The sequence below is a fragment of the Vulpes lagopus genome, chromosome 1 (assembly GCF_018345385.1).
Source record: "Vulpes lagopus strain Blue_001 chromosome 1, ASM1834538v1, whole genome shotgun sequence".
In the NCBI taxonomy this organism is placed as follows: domain Eukaryota; kingdom Metazoa; phylum Chordata; class Mammalia; order Carnivora; family Canidae; genus Vulpes; species Vulpes lagopus.
The window spans coordinates 166212429-166239037 of record NC_054824.1 but is presented as its reverse complement, the minus strand read 5'-3'; the positions used below and the strand labels follow the sequence as shown (position 1 = coordinate 166239037).

Genomic DNA, 26609 nt, shown 5'->3' with positions numbered 1-26609 from the left:
TACAAACATTTGTGAAACATGTTCAAAGAACCTCCTATGTACTTTTTGGTTTGCCTAACCCACAGATGCACATTGAAAATCAAATATTAGTTCTTCCTCTGATGTCTCAACTATGAGTGTCACCTTATTACAAAATGTCTGACTTTGACTTACAAGGCTTTTTAATCATTCAGCCATAGTAAAGTTCATCGAGCATACTATACTATATGTGTCTAGCATTTTAAGATTTCTGTACCTTCTCATCCTGAGATGGATCTGAGTTTTTTCAATTTTAACTAAAAAAAATTTGACTTAGAAGCCAAGGGATTTGTCTAATATTGCTAGCAGAATCAGCACATAGAGTCAGGCTTTTGATCTTTTAGTCTAGGATTCTTGAACTTAAACCATAGCCTTCTCTTGGACAGCCCTATGTTTTGCATAGAGGTTCATATATAAAGAATCTATAGTTTCTTAAATATTTTTAATCAGATTCTTTAGCTAAGAAACAAAAATTAAAAAAAAAGAAACAAAAATTTACAACTATATTTGCCACCTTCTTTGTATGTACCCTCAAAATGATTTATCTCTTTTGAAAGAAGGGTGTAGCCCATCATTATTCTTTCCCTTGAAGGAAAGAGCAGGCACCTGCCTGTTTAATGAGTAATATGATGGAAAAACTTGGACCCTTAGATTAATTGGCCTCCTCAAACATTTCATTATTACTCTCTGAGTGGTTTTCTTCCTCCGAATTCACATTTGTTAGATCCCTGTGGTCATTCACTGACTAGTACATTGCAAGAAGCTTGCTTTCTTAAACTCATCTAATAAAGACAGAGCAGGTATGATTTGGGTTGCTGATCTGAGGATATAAAAGTGTGTTTTTAGGCTTAATTAGAGCTGCACTCATTGCTTTGGTTATGAATTGGGGGCAGCATCTTATATTCTCCTGTCAGAGTTCTAAAAACAAGTCCTGCAAAATGTAATTAAGAGCATTTGAAATGTTACAGGCCAATCATTTAACTATCAGAGGCCACATGTTGATATGTACATAAACTTCTGCTCTATCCTTCACTGTCTAATTTCCTCAAGATTAGCCTTCTCTTATTTATTCCATTTCCTTGAAAGCCACTCTATCCTAAAATCCTTTCAATTGATTTTCACCTAGCAACCACCTAATTTCCAAATATAATGATGTCTTTTGAAGTTCTTTTCCTCCTTGACGTTTTGGTGAAGTCAGGGAAGATGAGGTTGGGGGTTGAGACATTACACACGGTACCTGTCCCTCTTTCAAATCCCCCTCCTATGCTTCTTGGTTTGTATTTCATCCTCTCTAATTGCTCTGTCCGCCATACTGTCTTTACTACTTTCACGTCTTTACTCCTTAATGTGAGCTTTCCTCCAGGACCTCCCTTTTGTTCTGTTCTAGCTACACACCTCTCCCTTGGGAATTTCACCAACTTCTACCATTTCAGTTATTACCACCAATAATTTAGTTCATGGGACTCTAGAACATCCCAAAAGCCAATGAACCAGAAAAGGAAAGAAATCTCTTCTGGACAAGACAAATAGCTGTCAGAGAATCGATTAAAAGATGACCCAGAGGTCAAGGATGGAGAGAAGTACTGGATCTTTTAATAGGGTGAAACATCTGTGAACAGCTTAGCTTAGAACTGAGTTTGGAAATCTTTAGTGATTTTGGCAAGAATCACTGAGGTAAATAAAGAGCACTTTTGAACATGAAATTGCAAATAGAAGTGAATAGAAAATGAAAGGAAAAGGGGTAGGTGGGTAAACCTATTGGAAACTGTTATCTCAAGAAAGGGAATATAGGATTCATATAACTAAGTGTCTTAGTTTTGTTTTCAGAATTTAAGAAACGGATATTTTTGTAGAAGTCTGAGTTAAAGGAAACAGTCTTGAAGGTTGGATGGAAGATAAAGAAATAGAGGGTTCATGGATAGAAAGAGATTCAGACAGAGGACAAGACAAGATAAAAAGCACAGGTGAAAGCTCTTCATCATGGAGAGAAGAGATACTTCCTGAGACAGAAGAAAAGGTGGTCAGGATGATTCATGTTAGTTTTCTCTTGAAAAGTATAGGTGAGATGGTAAAAAAGTTCAAAGGAAGGAATTCGGAAGGACTTGGATAAACAAATTACACTCTTGTGTTGTGTAAGTTTTTATATTCTACTGACACATGACCATTAGTTGGCACAAATGAGGTAATACGGAAATATTTGGAGAAACCCTGGACCTCCCAAAAAGTTTTCTGTGATCACAAAAGAGAATTTTATGTAGGACAAAGGCTTCCCTTGTAATGGCCACTACATTTATGGTGATTACCTCTTAAATTATTTTTGGATGATACTTGTTATTCATTGCATGTAAGTATTAGCCAACTAGTCAACACAACTTCTCTAGTACAGCTCCCCCAATACAGCTTCATTTGCAGAATCATAAGGTACTATGGGATCTTAACTGCCACTGTGCTCGTATGGTGTTGCCATCCAAAGAGAAATAAGAGCAGCTCTACATCTATAACAGGGTTCAATTCATTAAACTGACTAAAATGGAATTCAATAATGAGAACTTCCAGTTCAATGGTCTGAAGAATTCCTGCAGCACTGAAAAATGAAACAATTTTAGGAGACATTGCCACTTTAGAGGTGATAGACCAAAAGATCAAGATGTAAGTTAGAGAAAATCTGTTGTTTGAGGTAGGTACTCTGTTTGTCTTGTTCACTAGGGAGTATCACACATCTAATGACTAAATGAGGATTTGTATAAGTATCTGCATTTTGAGGAGAAAATTAATCTAGAGATTTCTTTAGCCTTATAGGCTCTTCGCCTCACAAATGTCAAGGGTCTTCTCAAGTCATTCCAAATTTTAGTTGCTTTTGAGACTTGCTTTTGACACTTTTTTAAGCATAGAACTTCTATATGTTTACCCCTAAGGATGCTGAGTTGCCAAGGCCTTGGAAGTCAGGCACCAGATATTTTAAAATATTGGCTATGTGATTTGGAAGAAGGGATTGCACTGAGAATTCCTTGTGGAATTTTTTAAAGATTTTATTTATTTGAGAGCATGCATGAGAGAGTGACCGCATGAGTTGGGGGAAGGACAAGAGAAGTGGGTGGAGAGGGACAAGCAGACCCTGTACTGAGCATGGAACCCACACAGGCCCTCAATTTCATGATCCTGAGATCATGATCTGAGCCGAAACCAAGAGTCAGATGTTGCTCAACCACCTGAGCCACCCAGGCACCCCTCCTGGTGGGCTTTTTTTTTTTTTTAAAGATTTATTTATTTATTCATGAAAGACAGAGAGAAAGACAAAGAGAGAGAGAGAGACAGAGACACAGGCAGAGGGAGAAGCAGGCTCCTCACAGGGAGCCTGATATGGGACTCAGTCCTGGATCCTGGGATCAGACCCTGAGCTGAAGGCAGATGCTCAACCACTGAGCCACCCAGGCATCCCTCTCCTTGTGGACTTTTGATATGATTTAGCTGTTAAAATTTCACACTTAGCCTAAAATGCATCATATGGAGAGAATGATGTGTCCCATCATATAAATATGTTGAAAAATTAGAGCCAGATATTTTCTGATTTATAGAGAAATAATGTTGAGGACCCTTTCATTTAACTACCTATAGAGACTCTGGTATGTCTAAGAACCTTCATTTTAGCAACTTAATTGGTATAATTAGGAGTCATGTATTGGTAAAGAGATGAAAATTAAGGCTTAACTACAGAGTTGCAAATTGGAGTGATGTTTGCGTGCTTTAGAAGATAGTGTGTCCACAGAAACCAGTCATAGCTGAATCTTTCCTTGGTGAAACCAAGGTAATGAAGAAGGTTATTTAGGGAAAACTGGCCACTGCCTACCACTCCATCTTTAGCTTCACCAAAGCTAAAACTCAGATATTAGATGTCACCACAATGACATCATAAAAGGTCTGTCCAACTCACACTCGCGAATTCTAAGGAATATGGTGTCATAAATGCTAAGCAAGTGGAGAACATTAGGCCAGTGCCAATGGCTGAAGTATTCTAGGTCTTTCTGTCTCTGACTAGGGCTTGTATCCTCGAACCAGCCAATTGCTTCATGATAGGGAAAGGATGAGAGAGGGAAAATGGGAGAAAAAGATTCCCCAAAATTAATGAGTTCACTTAAACCTTTAGAGGGCAGAAATGGACTGGCATCCATATACATTTTGACCACTTAAAAAAATCTACCTCTGAAACTGTGGCACAAGTCTTAGCTTTTGAGCAATCCTCCAACCCCAGAGAGAGGATTTGCTTGATCTAAAGCTGATGGCTAACATTGGGAGGAAGGGAAGAGAGGGGAAGGGACTTCAGATCTTGCTGGAGGCAATTCATGGGGTATAGGTAGTTAGTAGAATCATAAATTAATTCATTTAAAGACCAGCTAAATATAGATAAGAAAGGAAGTCTTAAATAATGTCTGTGGGATTTGAGTAATTGCATTATTCTGCTGAATATTTGGAAATGACAGCTTCCAAAAGCAGAATGATCATATTATTTCCTTTTTACCTACCTTTTAAAAAAATCATTCTGCAGCTAAATTGATTTCTACTGACATAGTGTGGTTCTTTTCCTTATTTTTTTCTAGCTTCTTTAAGGAAGGGATTTAATATATCTTATTATAAAGTAAAACTGGAATGAATCCGATAAAGTAAGTATATATGTAACTAGAAATTCAATTAAAAATTCTTGCTATAACTTATAGCTCTGAGAAGTGTGAAACAGAGGATTGGGTTTAAGCTTTCCAAAATCCAAGACAAAATCCAAATTATATACAATGACATAATACAATTTTTAATAAGTTAAGAACAGGTCAATGGCCCATGCAGGTAGAAATTATTCTTGTTAGTAAGACCAGTAAAGAACTTCTTAATGTTCTCAAAGAATGAAGCATATCCTGAAGAGTTCCAGAACCAGCCACTCAGAGGCTCAAAATGATGTTTTATTTTCCTACTTTTATTATGTTCCTAAGTGTAAAGCAATACATTCCATCAATGTGTACAATTATTGAATAGTATGATGAGGTCCAGAAAATCAAGGACCTCTATCTGTTGTCTCTATCTGTTGTCTATCTGGATGAATCATGTGATAGACCTTGGAATAACTACAGGAATGGACAAACCATGTATCTCTCAAACATCCTAAGCTATATTTTTTTATAGATATTTGGTGATTATACCACACTCAAGTTCAGAGTAAATATTTTTGCTTTCTCTTTATCACATGTTTCTGGGAAATATTAGGAATCTAATTTATGTATAAAGATCTTCTAAGAATTTTTATTAAAGGCAGCCTGGGTGGCTCAGTGGTTTAGCGCCGCCTTCAGCCCAGGGCGTGATCCTGGAGCCCCAGGATTGAGTCCCACGTCGGGCTCTCTGCATGGAGCCTGCTGTTCCCTCTGCCTGTGCCTCTGTCTCTTTCTGTGTCTCTCATGAATAAATAAAAATCTTTTTAAAAAAAAAATTTTTATTAAAAAAACTTTTTTTCAGAGCATGTGTTCCATTTTAGGTCTCTCATCATCCTCCATCTGTTAACTTATAATTATTTTCAATTTGTCTCTAAAGAACTCTGAATCCAATACAAAATTCTAATTTAATGTAAAGAGGAAGTTGTTTGGTGTCTAAGAGCTGAAATCTTATTTAGAAGATTTTTTAAAATAAGAAAACCTATCAGAGGAGAGGGCATATTTTAAATTCTAATTCTGTTTTTAATTGGAGAACTGTGAACATTATTTATTTAGATTCATCAATCCTCTCTTCATCTTTAAAATAGAAGAATTGAAAGCTATTGTAGGTCTTCAAGGCAACAACTTATGTACAGTTAAGCAGCACATGTCTTGAGCATGGCAGCGACTCATCAAGGGTTACTTGTTTCCCCCTCCATGAAGGAAAGATAAATCATTATAGTAGGCATTTTAATTTGAATGTCAAGGAAACAAGAGATTAAATTATGTGCTATTTTCTCTTTGGTTGGATGATGTGATAGATATTTATTTTTTATTCTCTTCTCTCAGTTCAATAGTTCAAAAAACCGTGCTTTCCAAGTGCCAGGCATTGAGGCCAGAAAAAGAGGAATAAGTAAAGTTTTCCCTGCAGGAGTTGATAACTTAGTAAGTGAGGCAGATGAGTAAGTCATACTTCATATTCGGTATGGAGAGCTATAATGCTAGAGATATTGGCACACAGGAAGGAGAGTGGTAACTGAATGTTTACTATCTAAATATCAAACACCAAGGTAGTATCTACTGATTTCCAGTATTACTAGAAGTGGTCAGATGCTGGTGACCAAGAATTTCCATAAGAAAGCATTTACCTTAAAGACTCATTTCTCTCTAGGATTTCACCATCAGATTTGGATGCTCAGAAATTCTGGGATCTAAAATTGGCAAAGCTTAGGATTCTGTCCAAATCACAGTGGACAAAACAAACAAACACACAAAAACACATTGGTCAGGAAAATTATGCATTCATAATAGGTTAGAAAGCACATTTTCTGCCTGTAGATAATCATTAGGGAAAATCAAATTTTCAGATTACTTGAGTAGGATTATATAGTAAATCAGTTTATTTACGTGACTCAAATGTGTTCACCAGTCTCTGATAGTCTTATAGGTCTTACCCATTTCCAGAGGCTATACAGTGAACAGTAAGCCCAGTGTGGCATCCTCCTCAGTGGATTGGGCATGGGAAATCCACTGTTTCCTCTGAGACCTCTCTTTTACTTTGCTTCCATTGTAGACTAACTCCTTTCTGATTGATACATTCTTTCCTTTAACGGATTAATATCTTCAATCAGATAATTAACCAACTCTCTCTTCCTTCCCTCCTTTATGTATTTATGACAGAGAGTACCTGCCTTCTTTGGAGACCACTATGTAATGTCCTTTCTCTTCATGAATCATCTTTTGTTTTCTTTACAGGTACATGTCAACCTTATATTCTCACCCTGATTTTCCAGAGAAAGGGCCAGAGGAGATTAATGAAGAGCTAATGAAAAATGTTAGCCACAACCCCCTTTTGCTTCTCACACCACAGAAAGTTAAAAGATATGTTGAGTCTCTATGGAAGAAGAAAAGTTCTGGACAACCTGTCACCTTTACCGATATCTTTGGGATGTTAATAGGAGAAACATTAATTCACAATGTAAGCTATGATTCAACCTTCAGTCCTTCTGATACAAATAGACTTTGTATATCATAATATTTTAATAAAACAAAATGATACATCTTATAAAAGTCACTTGACTCACCTGATCCTATCAACAATGTGTAGTGAGCACATACTCCCTGCCAGACATAACATTTCTACATTTCCAACTAGTTCTTACTCATTCTGTGTAATAGTTTTGATGTAGCGAGGTACTTTTGTGTTCTTTTTCTTTGGAAAAATACACATTTTAACCCTTAACTGCCCACCCCCACGCCCAATGGCAGTCTTTTTAAATAAGGAGATGAAAACAAGTAATAATGGTAGAGGAAAAATAGAGGTTGCTGAAAAGAGAGTCAGAAAAGGGAGTGAGTCACAAGAAACAAGCCCATTTGACATATGACGACAGTGTGACCCTTCAACTGAAGATAAAGTTGGGGGAGATAAAGTCTGTGCCAGAGAATCTGGGGTCCAGACTCTTTCTTCTTCATAGCTTCATAGCTGCCAAGTTGTTCTTCATTTCAAATGTAGACATAGCCTTTAAACTTGTGGTTGTTTTTAGAGTGAAGATAATTACCTCCCTAGAGCATACTTTTGTTGTATATTAGGACCCAGAGATTTCTAGAAAAAAATAAGACTTATTTTTATTATAAAAGTTTAAGTGAAAAAAAAAAGTTTTAAGTGTCTTGATTGCAAGTACTATTTTAAGTAGCTTCCTATCTGTATCTGTTACTATTTAAAACCATGTATTTCTTCTGTGGACAGAGAATGAACACTACTTTGAGTAGTCTGAAGGAAAAAGTCAGTTCTGGTCAGTGTCCTCTACCTCTCTTCACCTGTCTCCATGTCAAACCTGATGTTTCAGAGCTAATGTTTGCAGGTACGAAATCTCCTCTTTCAAAACGTTTCCTCGAACCTTTGAACTGTTGGTTTGTCATGATTGTCATTAGAGGAAGCTCATTAGCAATTTTAGTTGTCTGTTTTTGTATATTTTCTGTACCATAAAAACAGTCGAAGATACAAGAAAATATTAAGCTAGATGATTTTCTGATGGTAGAGAATATTCCATGAAATTAGGTACTAATATATCTTGATTTAAATTAGCGAAATAGAAATTATAAAAAAAAAGTCCTAAAAAAAAAAAATAAAATAAAATAAAAAATAAAAAAAAAGTCCTGACTGTAATCTCAATTTTCATTACTCAGTTCTCAAGGACTTTTAACAAAATAGTGTGTCTCGTGCTTTTAGGCAATGCATATTCTTTTGCTTACTGCTTATATTTTCATTAAATTGGATAACATATGTGATTATCATTAAAAGCACTTTTATAATTTTTGTAATACAGTACTTAAAAAGTATGACTCTATACTTGTGGCAGATGAGGAACAAAATGCCCCATTTTGTTAATTCTCAAATGTAAATATTTGTTTCTTCTACAGAAGCTTTGCCTCTTGCTGGGTGCTCTAAAACATGTAACATCATGTTTCTGGGAGCTTTGGCAGTCCTAGTCTGCAGTATGGAAGCATTTCTGACTATAGCTAGTAGGGTTCGTTGTAATTTTAGGAAAATACCTCAAGAAAACCAGTCACACCATAAGAAAAAAAAAAGTCGTTGTGAATGGCATGAAATTAACAGATTTATTTCCAGAAACATTTTGCAATTTTACAAAGTCTCACTTTCTTCAACTGACTACTCTGAGGCAAGAATTTTGAATTATTTATAAAAAGCAGTGCACCCGCAATTCACTCATTCAAATGTTTACCAGTTACATTGACTAAAATATTCATTACGCTTATGGCTCAGAAATCACTTATCATATTTATTATCCTATTCAATTTTGCTACAACTCAGGAAGTGAGGTCTTTTCAGCTGTGCTTCATAGAAGAAAAAAACAAAACCTCAGAAAGATCAAATGATTTGTACATTGCCACACAGAAGTAAGTAGCAGAGCTGAGACTTGTTTTCAAAAATCCTTTGTGTTTTTTTAAACATTTTATTTATTTATTTATTTGACAGAGAGAAAGAGAGAGAGAGAGAGAGAGAGAGAGCCTGCACATGCGCACAAGCAGGGAGAGTAGCAAACAGAGGGAGAGGGAGCAGGGAGCCCAATGCTGGGCTCGATCCCAAGAACCAGGTATCATCACCTGAGCTAAAGGCAGGCACTTAACTGACTGAGCCACCCAGGCACCCTTCCTTTGTTCTTTTTATTAAAATATTGGCTTCTCTGGTTACTGACTATCGAAAATATAGTATGCCAGGTGCTAAGCATGAACTCCCCTCCCCCACCACAGTATATTGCCTCTGTTCTATCAGACCTTATAATCTAGGAAATTTACCATAATTATTAAAGAAGTTAAGGCACAAGGAAGAAGTTACTATGCATTATTCCTGTGACTAAGTTACATGACATCTGTTAGTCTGTTTCCACATCTGTTAAATAAGGATGAGACTGTCATAGTGTTTCTATAGTGTTTCTATAGATAAATGATATGAAGTATGCAAAGTACATAAAACACTGGCAGGCCCGAATTAAGGTTAAGTAAATCTTAAAAATTTAGTGCTCTATGAAATTTATATGAGAAATCAGAGGTCTGGATCTTAACTACAAATAGGTTTTCTATATAAAAGGCAAATTTAATTATTGGATGAGGATAAGGCGTAGATTAGGAGTCTAGGATAACCATGGCATGCTCAGCAGTAATAAAGAGCAAGATCTTGATTGTAATGTTTTTAGAGAGAATTGAAATTTTTGCATACAAGAAAAGTAAGTGCCATGAGGAAATTGACTTTGTTTTGTTTTTGCTTTCCTATAGCTATTGTTTTGTGAGGTCTTGGAATGTTTGCAGATAGGTTGATAAATCCTACTAGTATGCTTGTCAAATATGTGCATAGCCAAATAAGCCATTTTACCCCAAAAGCATTATGATATGGTCAAACAAGCCCTAGACTAATTTGAAAGTCTTGTTTTAAAGCTGAAATACCTTAGGTAGGCCATTTAATCTCTCTGATTTTTATTTTCTTCATTATTTAAAAAAAAAGATGGTATTAGTAAATATCAGATTTATCTTACAAAACTATTAAGACAATCACATGAAGTAGGCAGAAGGTGGCACATCATAAAGAGACAAAATATGATAGTGTCACTACTATCGTTAAGAGTGTTAGGACATTTTCATAGTCACCTTTTTTTATTCTTTATTCTGAACTTTGAGGCCAGTAGCCTATTCTCAATGGAAAATCTGATCATAATCATTAAGGAACAAGTCATTTTAGATTCCCCTAGAGTGGGAAAGGCTGTTTTATGTTCAGCTAGTAACCTTCTGACCTCGATGTGTGATTTGGGCCATCTGCCTAACTACGATATTGTTACTGAGATGAGAGATACACCATTAACCTTCATTGTGAAGCTTTTACGATAAGGAGGTTCAAAGCTCTGTCTTCCAACAGAGTTGGACAAAGCCATCAAGCATTAGTTATATGGATCTTGTACCCAGATAAGATATTCAAAGGTGTTATGTTATGAAGGTTCAAGTAGCTTGGGTTATTGAGGGGAGGTGGGGGAAGAGCCATGTCTATACTTCATTCCTTTAAAGTTTGCTCAGATTAAAAATAGATATTCAGGGGGAAAATAGCTGCAATATTATCTGAATAATATTTTTAAATGTCAAAGAACCAAATTATCTTAGCTTACAGAAGTTTTATCAACTTTGTTTCACAATATCAGAGAATGTTTTTCTTCCCTTCAGAATAGTTTTAAACATTTTCTTCTTTTGAAGATTTTAAACAAATAAACATTAGATGTTTAAACTGTCAAATTTTTGCCTCCTTCACTTACTACATTGCTTTCATTTTTACGTTTCCATTGGTCCGTAAATTGCATTTACTGAGCCCAACTTAGAGAACTCCACATCATGTTAAATTCTTTGACATCCTATAAGAGTAGATATATAGTATTATATAGTATTGTATATATAGTATTCAGGAAAGTTATAATCCCATTAACAAGACAAAAATAAAACATGAAAAATGAATGAGCCATACACATAGCATATTATGATCTATTAAAGTGTGTAGAACCGACATGAGAGTAAGATATCATAGACATTTAGTCCAGTCATAAAGACTTCACATGGATAATGGAACTCAGATTTCATTTGAACATACACGGGTCTATCAAGAGAGATGAATAATTCTTGTTGTGTGAAATACCATGAGAAAATACTCAGAAGGGGAGCCCAAAGTATGTTTTTGAGAACAGTAAAAAGAAACTGGCCTTATTATGAGTGGGTGAAGGTGGATGGTGCATTTGGGAAAATTATTAGTGCCAAGTTATAAAAAGAGCTGAATTCCAGGGAGAAATCTTTTTATTCAGTTATAATGAAAATGGGAAATATTTTGATATTTGGGGGCAGGACAATAAATTTTTTAAGTAGTGTTTTGGGAGGAAAAAAAAGCACTTTGGTGATTCATATGGGTAGATTAGCAAGGAAAGAAGCTGGAAGCACCGCTATAACTCTGCTTTTGTTAGTGAGGGAGTGATGTGATGTCAGTTTAAAAAATTCCTTTTTGGGGCTCTAATAGTGTGGCTTACGGAAATAGGTAAGATAGACTGGGAGGAAGGGTGAGGAGTTCCTTTCCAGATAAGCATAGTGGGATGTGATGACATTGTGTCTAAGCTTAAATGCGCAACAGGAAGTTGGAAATGAGTAGATGGAGGTACAGGAGAGAGGTTCAAGTTTGAAATGTACGAGTCAACAGCAAAAGGAATAGTCACATACTCGAATGGTGAGTCCTTCAGTAAAGACTAGAGAGCAATCTCACCTTGAGAATGTCTGTAATTACTGTGTGCACGCACCATAGCATTAATAAGGAAGAGATTACTAGAGAAATTATTGTTTCAGTACCCAAGATAAGGGGATGAAATTCAGAGATGGGAAATTACTTGTAGTGATACAGAAATTTTCCTAGCAGCCTCTGATTCATTGCTAGTCATGTCTCACTACCTCCATGTAAATCATTATAAAGCATACCACTTTCCGATGAAAGGTATGTGTGCCACTTGGCTTTGATTTGAAATGAATTATAATGTGTTCTCATCCCAAATGTGATTGCATAACTTCCTTCACGAAAGTAGAATGTTATGATCTGCCACTGAGTAAACAATAAATAGACACCCACAATCCCTTTTCTAAAACGTTGGGGATAGGTGTTTTAGAATTCAGAATATTTTAGATTTTAAAGCTCTGTTATATATTATATAATACCCTCCCGTTCAGATTTCATAGTCAAATAGAGTAATTTCCTTAATAGAATGTGTCAATATTCATATTTAGTGAGATAAATAAAACCTAAGTCTTGCATCATTTCAAGACTCTTTCTTTTCCTGCTGAATGAAGTCAGGTCAGATTTTACCGCCAAATGAATAGCACAAAAAAGCTAGGGGAATTTCGAGTCATTTGGATTTTGGATTGTTTGGATAGACATGTAGTAATTTCAGAAGGGAAGGGAGGGGATAAAGGAGAGCAGAGAGTTATGGGTTAGGCAAGAGTGGATGGTGGTGAGACTTTACAGAGGGTGGCCAACAAAACTGGATCTTGAACTAAAGGTTGAGAAGGAGCAAGCCTTGTGATCACATAAGGTAATAGAGAGCATAAAAGCATGGAGGTATCGTTGAACTTTCTCTTTGAGGAACATTAAGAAGACTTGTGTGGCTCAAGGGGAAAGAAGAGCAAGACCAACATTATGGGAGATTGGTTAGGATGTGAGGCCAGGGAGCACCAGCCGGACCATCTTGAAGCCTTGTTGACCATATTTTTATGTTCAGTGTAATGGGAAGTCATCAGAAATCTTTCAGCTGGCATTAGTGTGCTGTGATTTCTATTTTTAAAAATTCATTCTTGCTCCGAGTATCAAAAATATAGGGAAATAGAGAAGAGATGTTTTAGAAGACTATGGCGGAGATCCAGGGAAGAAAGTATGGCACTTGTGCCAGTAGGGTACAAATGGCTGGTTGGTCCATGGTGGAGAAATGGGTAAGCAGCCTGTTTCTAACCATATCTGGTAAGAAAGTCTATAGAACTTGAGTTTTTGTATGGAGGATAAAAAGGGAAAAGAACTGTCAAGAATAAAGTCTGAATAGTGGTATAACTATCTGCAAAGTAGTACCATTTACGAGGCAAGGGGGACTGAGAGTAGCAAGTGTAGGACGTGGGAATCAGAAACTGGGAATTCTTTTTGGATGCCTAATTAGATGTAGTGATAGCCGTGGATATACATGAAATCTAATAGTAGCTACCATTTGTAGACTGATTAAAATGTGCTATGCCCTCTTCTGAGTTGTTTACATTTCTTAACTCATTAGATTTTCAAAACAATTCTACAATCTCCTGATTTTATTCATACTCTGTAGATTAGAGGACTAAAACTTGGAGAACACAAGTAATCTAACGAAGGTTGCATAGTTGGTAAGCAGCAAAATGGGATTTGAACCCAGGGCTCTGGCTCTATAGCCTCTACTTCTAGAACGTATGCCTTTTGACCCTATTGCAGGTAGTTCTTAAGACACTCAGCATACGAACTTTGCATTATAATCTTGAGTCAGGATAATGGTTAATAAGCAAAATTAAAGAAAGATGAAGAAAAGGCAAATGTTGGAGAACACTTTCTTCCATTTTCATAGTCTGCTTGCATTATCATAGTTTAACTTCTATCTCCTTCATGGATTTTACAATTGAATTAGCAGTTTTCTGTTTTCCATTCTTTAGAATTAAGATGGACTTCATGAAAGAAGCTTTTAAATGCAAAAGATGTTCAGTTTGTACAAATTGGAAGGGATCCTTTTGCATTTTCATCTCAATAAGCTCTTTTCCCCCAGTGCTCTTTTCCCCCTATACAGTGCTATATACATAAAAGACATTTGGTTAATTTTTAAAAAATATTTTAAATAAATGAAAATAATCAAGGCATTGTTGGAAATGATCTTTGGGTGCATTTCTGTAGTATTTTCCTACTAATGGATTGCACTTTTTAAAAATGTTTTCAGATTGGGTTGAATTCAGTCCGTATGAGATCGGCATGGCTAAATATGGTACTTTTATGGCTCCTGACTTATTTGGAAGCAAATTTTTTATGGGAACAGTTGTGAAGAAATATGAAGAAAACCCCTTGCATTTCTTAATGGGTAAGTCATCAAAAACTACCATTTGTTTGCTTGACTGTTTTAAATCTTGGTGCAGTCTAAGTTATTCTCCATTCTTGCTTGGTTTTAGGTGTGTGGGGCAGTGCCTTTTCTATATTGTTCAACAGAGTCTTGGGAGTGTCTGGCTCACAAAATAAAGGTTCTACAATGGAGGAAGAATTAGGTATTGTAAAAACATGTTTCTATTGATCATATTTGTGCTAAACTGATAAATTTTAACATGCCTGATTTTAATTAGTAAATTAAATCATCATTAAGATTGCAATTGTACTAAAGTTACCAATAACTTGGTTAAGTCAACTTAAATATTTCCTAGGAATCATCTGTATATTACTTCTTTTTTTTTTTTTTTTATTTATGATAGTCATACAGAGAGAGAGAGAGAGGCAGAGACACAGGCAGAGGGAGAAGCAGGCTCCATGCACCAGGAGCCTGATGTGGGATTCGATCCCGGGTCTCCAGGATCGCGCCCTGGGCCAAAGGCAGGCGCCAAACCGCTGCGCCACCCAGGGATCCCTGTATATTACTTCTTAAGTATTATTCTGACACTGAGGTTTTGAAATTCATAAAAACTATTGATTCCTAAGAATTTTTAACTAGAGCATCTTCATTCCCCTTAGTCATCATATATATAAACATGCTATCTGTATTCAAGAATATTCCTTTTATCAAATAGAATTTGCTTTTCAAAGATTAGATTCATCAGCAGTTGAACACAGGATGACACCTAAATTCATGCTTGCCTGCTCATTTACCCCTTAAATACTAGCTTGTTAGAATTCTGTTGGCTTCCTATAGCTAAGTCATACCAAAAAGGAGTATTTCAAATTCCATCTAGTAAATGAACACTAATGATTTTCTTTAAGTCAAACTCAATGGCCCATAATAAATTAAAAAATAATATTTACAAAACTTGAAAAAGTAGACAGACTGAACTGAGGACCAGCAGTTTTCATTCATTGTAAGATGAATGACAGGAACATCAGTTTTCATGGTTGAGTAAATTTGACTCAAAGCAAACAAAATGAAACACATGTTCGGTGTCTTCCAAATGCCTTGCCAGCTGCTTCCTTATGGCTATTTTGACTGGCTGTGGGAAGAACCAGTGATTGCTAAATCTGAATTTGGAACCAACCCAGCAGTGACTGAGGACAGGTCCTGTAGATAATCAGCACATGACCTACCAACTACCTCCCGTCTGTCTGTGAAGCATCACACGTCTGTGTGAGGAGAGTTCACAGAATAGTATCAGTGACATTTTCAACAATCAATTCAGTTGAAGAATACTTGCATGTAAAAAACTTAATGTAGACTTTTCTTTCTGACAAGGTGCCCTTAGTTTTTTCAGGAAGTGACAATTGATTTAAGTAAGCTTTATATGAAAAAAAAAAAACACACAATTGTAACATTAATTAATACACTACAAAGTGGCTTATAAGTAGTGTTATCATTCCTCCTTTAAAAGCCATTTTAGGGATCCCTGGGTGGCGCAATGGTTTGGCGCCTGCCTTTGGCCCAGGGCGCGATCCTGGAGACCTGGGATCGAATCCCACATCGGGCTCCCAGTGCATGGAGCCTGCTTCTCCCTCTGCCTGTGTCTCTGCCTCTCTCTCTCTCTGTCTGTGACTATCATAAATAAAAAAAAATAAAATAAAATAAAAGCTATTTTAGCTATTGCACATTAAGCAAACAACAGTTTTCCATAGTCCTTAATATTTTCTTCAATAGTATCAATTGTATTTTGGGGGGGTTGTTCTTCATAAAGTAGTGAAGAAGTGATCTTCCGAATGCCTTAGAGCCAAAGATTTTAAAATAAAAATAAAAACAGTAAAGAAAGCACTTTGTGCTTGAACTTTCTCCTGTCCTCTGAGTGGCACTCCGTTAACAAGCAGCCAAGGCAGATGGAACTCTGGAGCCTGCTCCAGCTGGAGCTACAGAGCCCCATTCTCAGGAGGAGCTATGAGGCCAAGAGTATATTGCTGAAATGCTCTGACTTGACTTTTTTTAATGAACGTTACACCCCACATGAATAAGTACCCTGTTCTCCATTCTAATTTTATGGAAATCACTAACTCTTCTCAAAATTTTGTAAAGATTTCAGAAGAAAAGGGATAAAGAACAGACGGAGCACTTGTTACGGGACTTGTTTCTCTGTGATTCCTCTCTGTTGAATAATCCAGATAAACCTGGGGCTTGTTATTTTTTCCTCCTATGGCAGGAAGAGAATAGGGCTGAAATAACAGATCTGAGGTGGGCGAGACAATGGCCGAAGGCCAAGGAAAAGGAGAGTGTTTATACTAAATAATCTTCAGAATATTCTTTGTTGTGAGATGTTTCCTTTGGGGCCCGTGGTTTGGCAGCTTATTCACTTGTCCTGTGTGTCAGACTAAGGGGGAATATTGTGCACTTGAGACCCAGCAGCCAGAAGGATCCATGTTACCTCAGATGAGGTAAGGGTTTCCAGAAATGAGACCAGAGAGGTGACTGAGGGGAATCTGAAGATGCCTGGTGACTCTTTTCATCCATCAGCTCCCCAAAGTCTACCTTTTAAAGGGAGGCTCAAAGGTGGTTTCTGTATGTGCTTCCTTCCTTCTGAAGAAAGACATTATAGTATATTGGACCATAATCCGATAACTCTAAATGAAATTCTTTACATTCTCAAGGAATTCTGAATATGAACAATCTGTGCTCTTGAACAGATGAAGTCAAATGTTATACCATAGGGATGGAAAATAAATACATTCAAATGTTTAGCTATCTCTTGAAAATATCTTTATAAAAGAATATTTTGGTGAACCTTGTTTTTTGTGAACCATTTTCTTAAATGATAGTATCAAAAATGACCCAAAAAGAGAGAGAGAAGAAAAACTTACTTGCAGAAAGAGAATTTTGTTCTGCTAAATACATACAGGACCAGAGACACATCTACTGTATAGGAAACCTAGAGCAGATCATTTCTTAACACCACCCCTCTTCTACGCAACAAAACTACTTTCTGTAATAGTCATGAAATGAAATGAAGATTAAGCCGAGAACATGATCTTTTATTGAATTTCATACATGTAACCATGCCAGTAAAATTAAATAAATCTAAAATTAAAATGACTACCTCAAGCATTTAAAACCCTTTCATTATATACCCTCAGTCGTTCATATATATGACATTTACGCAAGTATGATAAATATATGCAGAGTAATATGGGGGAACTAAGTGTTATACATGTATTTCTCTAAGTTTGGAGCCCTCAAATTACTGTGTCACTGAAAATTATAAATTTAGAGTCCGTTTCTCTGAGTTCAGAGCCTTAAAATGACTCTATCAGTGAAAATTATAAATTTAGAGTCAGTGTTTTTAAGACCAAAAAAAATTCTATTGACTAATCAAAGAAAAAATTCATTGTAGAGAAAGTGGTTTCATGTAAGTATCCAAAGAAAGTTTGATTTTTCTACAAATGCTGATGTTAAGAATGATCTGTATGCTCTATAGTTTAGGTAATTTTTACTTGAAAAAAAAAACGAGTTATTATGTGGATTTTACTCTTATCTTTGTTTTAAGTGTTAAGGATCTGTTGTTTCTATTTTGGTTTTTATAATTACCCTTTTAATATATTCTGAGGAAGTACAAATTCTTTTTTTTTTTTAAGATTTTTTTATTTATTTATGAGAGAGAGAGAGAGAGAGAGAGGCAGAGGGAGAAGCAGGCTCCATGCTGGGAGCCTGACGTGGGACTCGATCCCAGGACTCCAGGATCGCGCCCTGGGCCAAAGGCAGGCGCTAAACTGCTGAGCCACCCAGGGATCCCCGGAAGTACAAATTCTTGACTCCAATAGGCACATTTCAACAACTTTCAGGATTATTGAAAATCAAAAGATACCTTATATTAGTAGCTTTCATTCATTTTGAAGGAATTGTTCTGTAGTTCCCCTGTGGATTTTGGTTTTACCCTACATTTACCCTCCTAAACACCACTTAAACATATTTAATTGAAGAAATATATACCTTTTTGATATAAAAAGGAGCCTCCTATAATCAAGTTATTTTTGTCAGGATTAAGATAAACATTTTTTCCCTTTAAATCATGAATGAATAGCTTTAAACTAATTTTTCCTGCCCTAAGACATTTTGTTTTTCAATGAGAAATTTGAAAACACTAGTGGAACTATGAATTTCGGGACTAAATTGTTCAAAATTAACACTAGTGAACTTGGTAGATCTCACTTGGTGGTTTTTCTGAGATTACTTCCTTACAGTAAATTTAATTGTGAGTCTTGACACCTGAAATCCTTCAACTGTTTTGATTTTTTTCCCCACAGAAAATATTACCGCAGAGCATATTGTGAGTAATGACAGCTCAGATAGCGATGATGAAACACAAGAACCCAAAGGTAAGAGGATCTGCTCTGGCAGAAGTCCATTTGTGTAGAAATGCATGTTGTGTCTGATTCTCTCACTCAAGGTGCTAATGGTAATCTCTGCTCTCCGAGCAATATAGAACTGTAGCTTTCTGTTCACTGAAAGAATTGATACTATGTGTGTAATAAAATATGCAACACATAAATATCCCTTATGTTTTTCTTTTTAAGACCTCAAACTATTATCCATGGAACAAATGGAGAATAAACTGGAATGGTAGCAATAACGAATTCTAAGTCCAGTTAGAGCGCCAGGCTTCTTGGCATGAAAATTGTGACATGGGAGCATTTTTCTTTGGCTTTAAAACTTAAAATTTCATCCTTAAAAATCCTATTATTGATGAAGTATCATGTGAAAAATTATTCTCACTTCATTACTGAGCCTTATCCCATTGTCAGCAATCCACCTCTTAGGAAGAGATCAGTGATGAAGTGGGGTAGAATTATGAAGAACTTTTTATTGTATATGTTATTTATAAGTGTGAATGAGTTCTTTCACATTCTGACAAGGCAGTTTTTGGCTTGGTGTGGATCACCGTATCAGGGATGAAGCCTGGGCAGGGATAAGGTGAGGATCAGGGGGATATTTGTAGCAAATGTTAGGTGGTCAAATTAACCCCTGGGTAAACATCCTGTGACAGTTTGAATATGATTATCTAGATTTTAGAAGACACTAGATGCTTTCTTGCTCTAAATTTCATGAATCCCTCCAGCCATGGTGTAGATATTGGAAAAGCCTGTTTTATCCTTGCTGAATCAACATTAAAATTAAAATTCTCTTTTCACAGCTGGGCTGTGACTCCCTCATAAGATAAGTTTGTATAAACTAGAGGGAAGGTACCTTCTCTGGGAAATGCAGCTACACAAGCTCACAGCATGACTAGCGTGTAGTTTCTTGTAAAATTAATAATAGTAATAATAATAACCCTTCCCTGGGCACAAAATTTTCGACCAGGCACAAGATTTGAGCATTGCTCATGGTCTCCTCTTCAGTCCCTGTTGACCCACTGTCCTGCTGTTTCATGCTGGAAAGTCAGTCCTAATTCTGGCTCCTTCTTATTTTTAACTTTAATTTTTTTAGTTATTCAGGTCTTTTTTTTTTTTTTAATTTCCTTTTAATGAAGGGTGCCAGCCAGTACAAAGGGGATAGACAGTATATGCCTAACATTTCTAGAATTAATATGTGTTGACATAGGGACTGTCAAGTGGGTATAATAATGGCTTGTTAATTATTAAGGAAATTGCTATAGATGGTCAGTACATTTGATCACTTCTGGTTATCTTAAGGCTAAGAAATTCAAAGGCCCTTTGAACATACATACCTATTTTGGTTTTAATACCACCCTAGATTGGAAAATTATATTTAGGATGTTCTTGGGATTTCTTATTAGCTCTTAATATTCTTTTTTTTTCTCTTAAATAAAATTTTTTGGAGTAGTTTTAGATTCTCAACAAAATTGAGCAAAAAGACCAGAGAGTTCCCGTAGATTTCCTGCACACTCCCACCCACACTCAGAGCCTCCTCCACCTCAACATCTTATATCAGAATTGTGCGTTTGTTATAATCCATGAAACTACATCGACACATCCTTGTCACCCAAGGTCCAAACTTTAGGGTTTACTCTTGGCATCATATATTCTATAGGTTTTCACAAATGTAGAGTAACCTTTATCTACCATTATAGCTTCATACAGAGTAGTTTCACTGCCAGAAGCATCCCTCTGTGCTGTTTATTTATTCCTCTATCCCTCCCATCCCAACCTCTAGCAACCACTGATCTTTTTACTGTCTCCACAGTTTTGTCTTTTCCAAAATGTCAGATTGTTGGTATCATACGGTATATATAGCATTATCAGATTGGCTTCTTTTACTTAGTAATATGCATTTGAGTTTCCTCCATGTCTTTTCATGGCTTGATAGCCACCCCCTCCTTTTTCTTCTTCTTCTTCTTTTTTTTTTTTTAGCATTGAATAACATTCCATTGTCTAGATGTACCAATTTATTTATCCGTTCACCTATTGAAGGGCATCTTATTTGCTTCCAAGTTTTGTCAATTATGAATAAAGCTGCTATTGGTAAAAACTAAAAAACATGATTGTTGGATCATATGATGGAAGTAAAATTTAGTTTTGCAAGAAACTTCCAAAGTGGCTGTACTATTTTGCATTCCCATGAGCATGTATGAATATTTTTGTTGCTTCATATCCGCACCAGCATTCAGTGATGTCATTGCTTAGGATTTGGCATTTCTAATTGGTGTGTAGTGTTATCTCATTGTTGTTCTAATTTCTATTTCCCTGGTGACACATGATGTGGAGCATCTTTGCTTACTTGCCATTTCTATGTCCTCTTTGGTGAGGTATCTGTTAAGTTCTTTTGCCCATTTTTTAATTGGTTTGTTTGTTGTCTTATTGTTGAATTCTGAGGGGTCTTTGTATATTTTGGATGATAGTCTTTTATTGGATGTGTCTTTTACAAATATTTTCTCCCAGTTTGTGGCTTGTCTACTCATTCTCTTTTGAAGCTTCTTCATTTTTCATCATATGATTTTGAGCAAGGTCTTTAGGAATTTTTAACTTTAGTTTTTTGCAAATCTATGCTGGCATCATTTTACCTGCTCTCACAAAATTGTTATAATTATCAACTTGCAAATGCATACAAAGAGCTTTAAGTTGTAAAAATCTATGCAAATAGAAATTTACTTATATTATTACTAAAAAAGCATCAATTATCATTTATCTATTGACTGCTGGGTTTGTCCCACAAATGGTGCCATTTCCAAATATCTTGTAAGGAAAGATCTCTGTCTAGGACAGAAGTGGGGTTTATTTAATAATAATAACAAAAATGATGATGATAATGGTAATTATGTTGGTGATAAAGAAGGAAGAGGAGGAAGAGGAAGAAGAAAGAAAAAGAAGAGGAGAGGGAGTTGGAGGAATAGGAGGAAGCTCCAAATTTTTGGAAAATAATTGGTATCTTTGTATCCTTTGTGACTGGAGGATATAAATCATTCACTTTATTTTTTTAAAAAGATTTATTTATTAATATATAGAGAGAGTGGGGATCCCTGGGTGGCGCAGCGGTTTGGCGCCTGCCTTTGGCCCAGGGCGCGATCCTGGAGACCCGGGATCGAGTCCCACATCAGGCTCCCGGTGCATGGAGCCTGCTTCTCCCTCTGCCTGTGTCTCTGCCTCTCTCTCTCTCTCTCTCTCTCTGTGACTATCATAAATAAATTAAAAAAATTTAAAAAAAATAAAATAAAAAAAATAAAAAAAATATATATAGAGAGAGTGCATGGGTGCGCACACATCTGGGGAGGACCAGAGGGCGAGAAAGGAAGAGTCCCATGCAGGGGCTATGTTAAGTGTGGAACTTGATGCTAGGCTCAATCTCATGACCCTGACATTACAACCTGAGCTGAAACCAAGAATCAGCCACTTAACCAAATGAGCTCCCCTGGTGCCCCCAAATCATTCACTTTAAAGCCCAACTTGTCCTTTGAGAGTTTTTCTTTGTCATATTTGGCTTTAGAGAAGTGTGAGGTAGAAAAATGTATGTTTTTTTTGTGAGTATGTAGTCACCTGAATTGGTTACTGAAAGGTCCATTCATTTCCTCAGCTCATTAAGCTAATCCTTATGAAGCTAAAAAAAAATCAGTATTTATTATGATTTTATGTATGTCTAGTTAATATTTATGAGAAATTATGAAGTTTGAACATAGACTTTCTTTTTCTCAGATGCATATATATATATACATATCTATTTATATAGAGTTGCCAGAAATCTGAAGAGAGGGATGCAGGCAAGTGGAATTATACTATACCACACAACCTTCCTCAACTTGGATTATGAATGAATAGTATTGATCATGATGATACAGCTATCACTGCCACCACCATCTCTACTGTTACCTGGTTTTTATTATGAATTTAATACAGGCCAGGCATTTTTGTAAGAGATATACGTGAATGCATTATCTCGATTAATCTTCACAACAGCACCATGAGGTGTCCATGAAAGCTGAGAAGAGTTACTAAGAAGCAGTGGAAAGAGGATTGAAATCCAGGCAGTCTGATTCTGGAGCCAGTGTTCTAAAAAACTGCACGATGCCGCTTCCCAGTGGTCGTGATGTGTGCACAGGTTTTAGGGGAGAAGTCATTTAAAACTGCTTCTTTTGGAAGATTGTTGGATTTCAAGACATTTTAAAGCATGTGTTTAAATTACACGGTTTTAAATTCCAAACTTTATAAGCAAGGATGAAATGACTGTTTCTAGAGTGTTTACTGAGCAGCAAATATGTGTGTTGAGCCCTTCAGTTGTCTGTTCTCAGTTTGCATGATTTCTGATGTTTACTAAACAGGAGAGGGAAGAAAACTTAGTAATAAAGAAGGGAGGATTAGCTACTGTGGAATTTCCCTGTGTGTGTGTGTGTGTGTGTGTGTGTGTGTGTGTGTGGCCAGAGTAAAAAAAAAAAGGAAAGGACAGAAAGGGGAAAGTAGTTTGCCTGGAAATGTAAGAATATACCAAGTAACACATCAAGAACACATCCTGTAGGGGTACCTGTGTGGCTCAGTCGATTAAGTGTCTGTCTTGGACTCAGATCATGATCCTGGGGTCCTGGGATCAAGCCCCACATCGGGCTTCCTGCTCAGCAAGGAGTCTGCTTCTCCCTCTCCCTCTGCCTTCCACTACCCCTGCTTCTGCACTCTCTCTGTGTCAAATAAATAAATAAAATCTTAAAAAAAAAAAAAAAAAAAGAACACAACCTGTAGACTGATGGTGGGTAAAGGATAAAGTAATAACAATTTAAGAAAAAAAATGATTAACTGAAATATTACTGTATTAATTTATACAAATATTTGTTAAATCAAAAGACATAGAGCATCACTATTAACCTTAATATTCAATTACCTAGAGATTTTTAAAAAATTTTTTTATTTAAATTCAATTTAGTTAACATATAGTGTATTATTAGTTTCAGGGGTAGAATTAGTGATTCATCAGTTGCAAATAACACCCAGTGCTCATTACATCACATGCTCTCCTTAAGGCCATCCCCCAGTTACCCCATCCCCAATTGCCTCTCCCCTCCAGTGACCCTCAGTTTGTTTCCTGTAGTTAAGAGTCACTTATTATTTGCCTCCCTCTGTATCTTATTTTATTTTTTCCTTCCTTTACCCTATGTTCCTCTGTTTCGTTTCTTAAATTCCACATATGAGTGAAATCATATGGTATTTGTCTTTCTCTGACTTGTCTTTCTTTGACTTATTTTGCTTAGCATAATACCCTCTAGTTCCATCCATGTTGTTGCAAATGGCAAGATTTCATTCTTTTGATGACTGAGTAATATTGTATTGTGTATGTGTATACACACACACACACACACACACACACTCAGACACATCTTCTTTATCCATTCATCTGTCAGTGGACATCTGGACTCTTTCTGTAGTTCACCTATTGCGAACATTGCTGCTATAAACATTGGTAAACATTGGGGTGCAGCTGCCCTTTAGAATGGCCAACAGACACATGAGAAAATGCTTAACATTTTTCATCATCAGGGAAATACAAATCAAAACCATAATGAGATAGCACCTCATACCGGTCAGAATGGCCAAAATTAACAATTCAGGAAACAATAGGTGTTGGCGAAGATGCGGGGAAAGGGGAACCGTCTTATACCATACAGTATGGAGGTTCCTTAAAAAGTTAAAAATAGAACTACCCTACGATCCAGCAATTGCACTACTAGGTATTTATCCAAAGTTTTTGTTGTTGTTGTTGTTGTTGTTGTTTTAATGGATTTGGGAATCTATATGTTCTGGTTCTTTATCCTTAGGCACTGAAAATGAAGATGCTAAAAGGGAATATCACAATGATAATCAAGCAAGTTGGGTTCATCGTATGATAATGGCTTTGGTGAGTGATTCAACTTTATTCAATACCAGAGAAGGACGTGCTGGGAAGGTGCACAACTTCATGTTGGGCTTGAATCTCAATACATCCTATCCAATGTCTCCTCTGAAAGACTTGATGACACAGGAATCGTTGGATGAAGATGAATTGGATATGGCTGTAGCAGGTAAGCACACAAAACATAATCCATGGAAGCTAATTCAGGAGATCTTTATTCCTTTCGAGTGAGAAGCCTTTTGATTCTTAGCAATGCTTATCCATTTATGCTCAGGTACGGCAACATCTATTTAGTGTGTGAAGGGCTTCAAATTACTGGGAGTTTTTTTGGGGAAGAAAAACATTCATTGGACAGGAAATGGCATAGTTATGTCAGCATAGAAATTTTTCACTGAACCACTAAGGGGGGATGTTAGATCTTCTCTGTATTGGACAAGGTTCACTCAGAAAACAGGAAGCCTTCTCCCTTGCTTAACTGAGAGGGATTCGAAGTAGGGAATCAGGTGTTGACAAAGTTGTTCCAAGGCTTGGAAGAGCAAGCTCTGGGCTGATCTTCCAGGAAGGATTCCAAAAACACTTCAGAATCACCCCCACAAACGCCCCCACAACCGTGCCTGGCAGTGGAAATGGCAGAAATGTAGCCTCTGTCTCATTTCCTCCTTTGAATTTTCTGTGGGCGTTTCTCCTCTTGGCAGAGGGCAGGTCTTAGCAGACCCAGCACTTTTCAGAATCCTGGTTGATGTGGTCCTCAGCCCGACTCTCTGCCACAGCACAGGAGTTGCCTGCATTCCAGGGTTCCGAGGGGAGGTGACTTCACCAGCCTCAGAGTCTGTGAGGCTACTGAGTCTGTCCCTCTAGCTCTCAGAAAGGTTAGGTCACTTTCTTAAGGCCAGCTGGTAGGAGCCCACTCACTGCTGTGTCTGTTACGTTGCCAAATTCCAACGAATCATTCCCTTTCCTCTTCAGTTCCCTGCATATTTCAAATTAAAAGTTAAATTTGCCATGGTGACTAATCAATACATAATAATCTTTCTTATAATGATCCTACATTTTTTTACATCTAAATCTTTCTACTTCATCATGCCATCATTTTTCTGTTCACTGCCCAGATATCATTTCTCATTTATTTCTGCTTCAGGGCATCAAAAGCAGGATGCTCTAGAAATGTAAGTGGGATTTTTCCAAAAACCTTTCTTCTACTATTTGGTGGAGCATCGTGCCTCTAAAATATTTGGAAAAATTAGGACGTGGCTTTAGGTTTGGTGGTGTTTCTGGTAGTGCTGTTCCCATTCGTTGTCTGAACTTAGGGGACATTGCAAAAGCAGGTTACCTTGTTTAAACAAGAGGAGTAGAAACTCACTATACTTTGCATTATGTTTATGGCATCCAAGTCTAGGATATGAGGTATGGTATGATTATTTACCTGCAAATGACACCCTTTCATATTAGCAGTGATAAAAGTCCATTTGTGATAAAGTCAATATCTGTTTTAAAATTCATCCAAAATTTAAAAAAAAAGACAAAACACTTGCCCATTAATCAATGATCTTATTTGTCTTGTGTCATGTGATTATACTTACTGCGATTAGAATATGCATTAAATGTATATTCCTTAGAAACTGAGCCTTCATTGATGAATGATGATGGCTGTTAAAAAAAACTTGGTCTCAAAGATCATTTAGAACTGAAAAGAATCTTTAGTTATTTTACTTTAGAAAAAAGAATGATCAAAGAGAGTCATTCTCACTGCCTACAATTTCTTAGCTGAGCTAGAATGGGGTCACAGACCTCAGTGTTGCTCCGAAGCTTTTCCTTTCTGCTACACTCCCTTCCCCAAAGCTTTGTTAGTCATTGTTTTGCTGATGTCAAATGGAAGTTTCCTTTCTGTGTACTATATTACATCTGTTTT

At 36.6% G+C, this 26609-nt stretch overlaps 1 protein-coding gene across 5 annotated transcripts in view; it reads left to right on the top strand.

Annotated features, from left to right (window-relative positions):
• The window catches only part of PLA2G4A (phospholipase A2 group IVA), a 151813-nt gene that overhangs the window by 97242 nt on the left and 27962 nt on the right, over positions 1 to 26609 (top strand). For all 5 annotated transcript variants that reach the window (XM_041725655.1, XM_041725629.1, XM_041725646.1 and 2 more), the window contains 6 exons: positions 6945 to 7167; positions 7936 to 8050; positions 14213 to 14350; positions 14439 to 14531; positions 18682 to 18753; positions 24627 to 24869. In XM_041725655.1, the coding sequence (XP_041581589.1) occupies positions 6945 to 7167; positions 7936 to 8050; positions 14213 to 14350; positions 14439 to 14531; positions 18682 to 18753; positions 24627 to 24869 (884 nt within the window). The remainder of the gene's footprint in view (positions 1 to 6944; positions 7168 to 7935; positions 8051 to 14212; positions 14351 to 14438; positions 14532 to 18681; positions 18754 to 24626; positions 24870 to 26609) is intronic.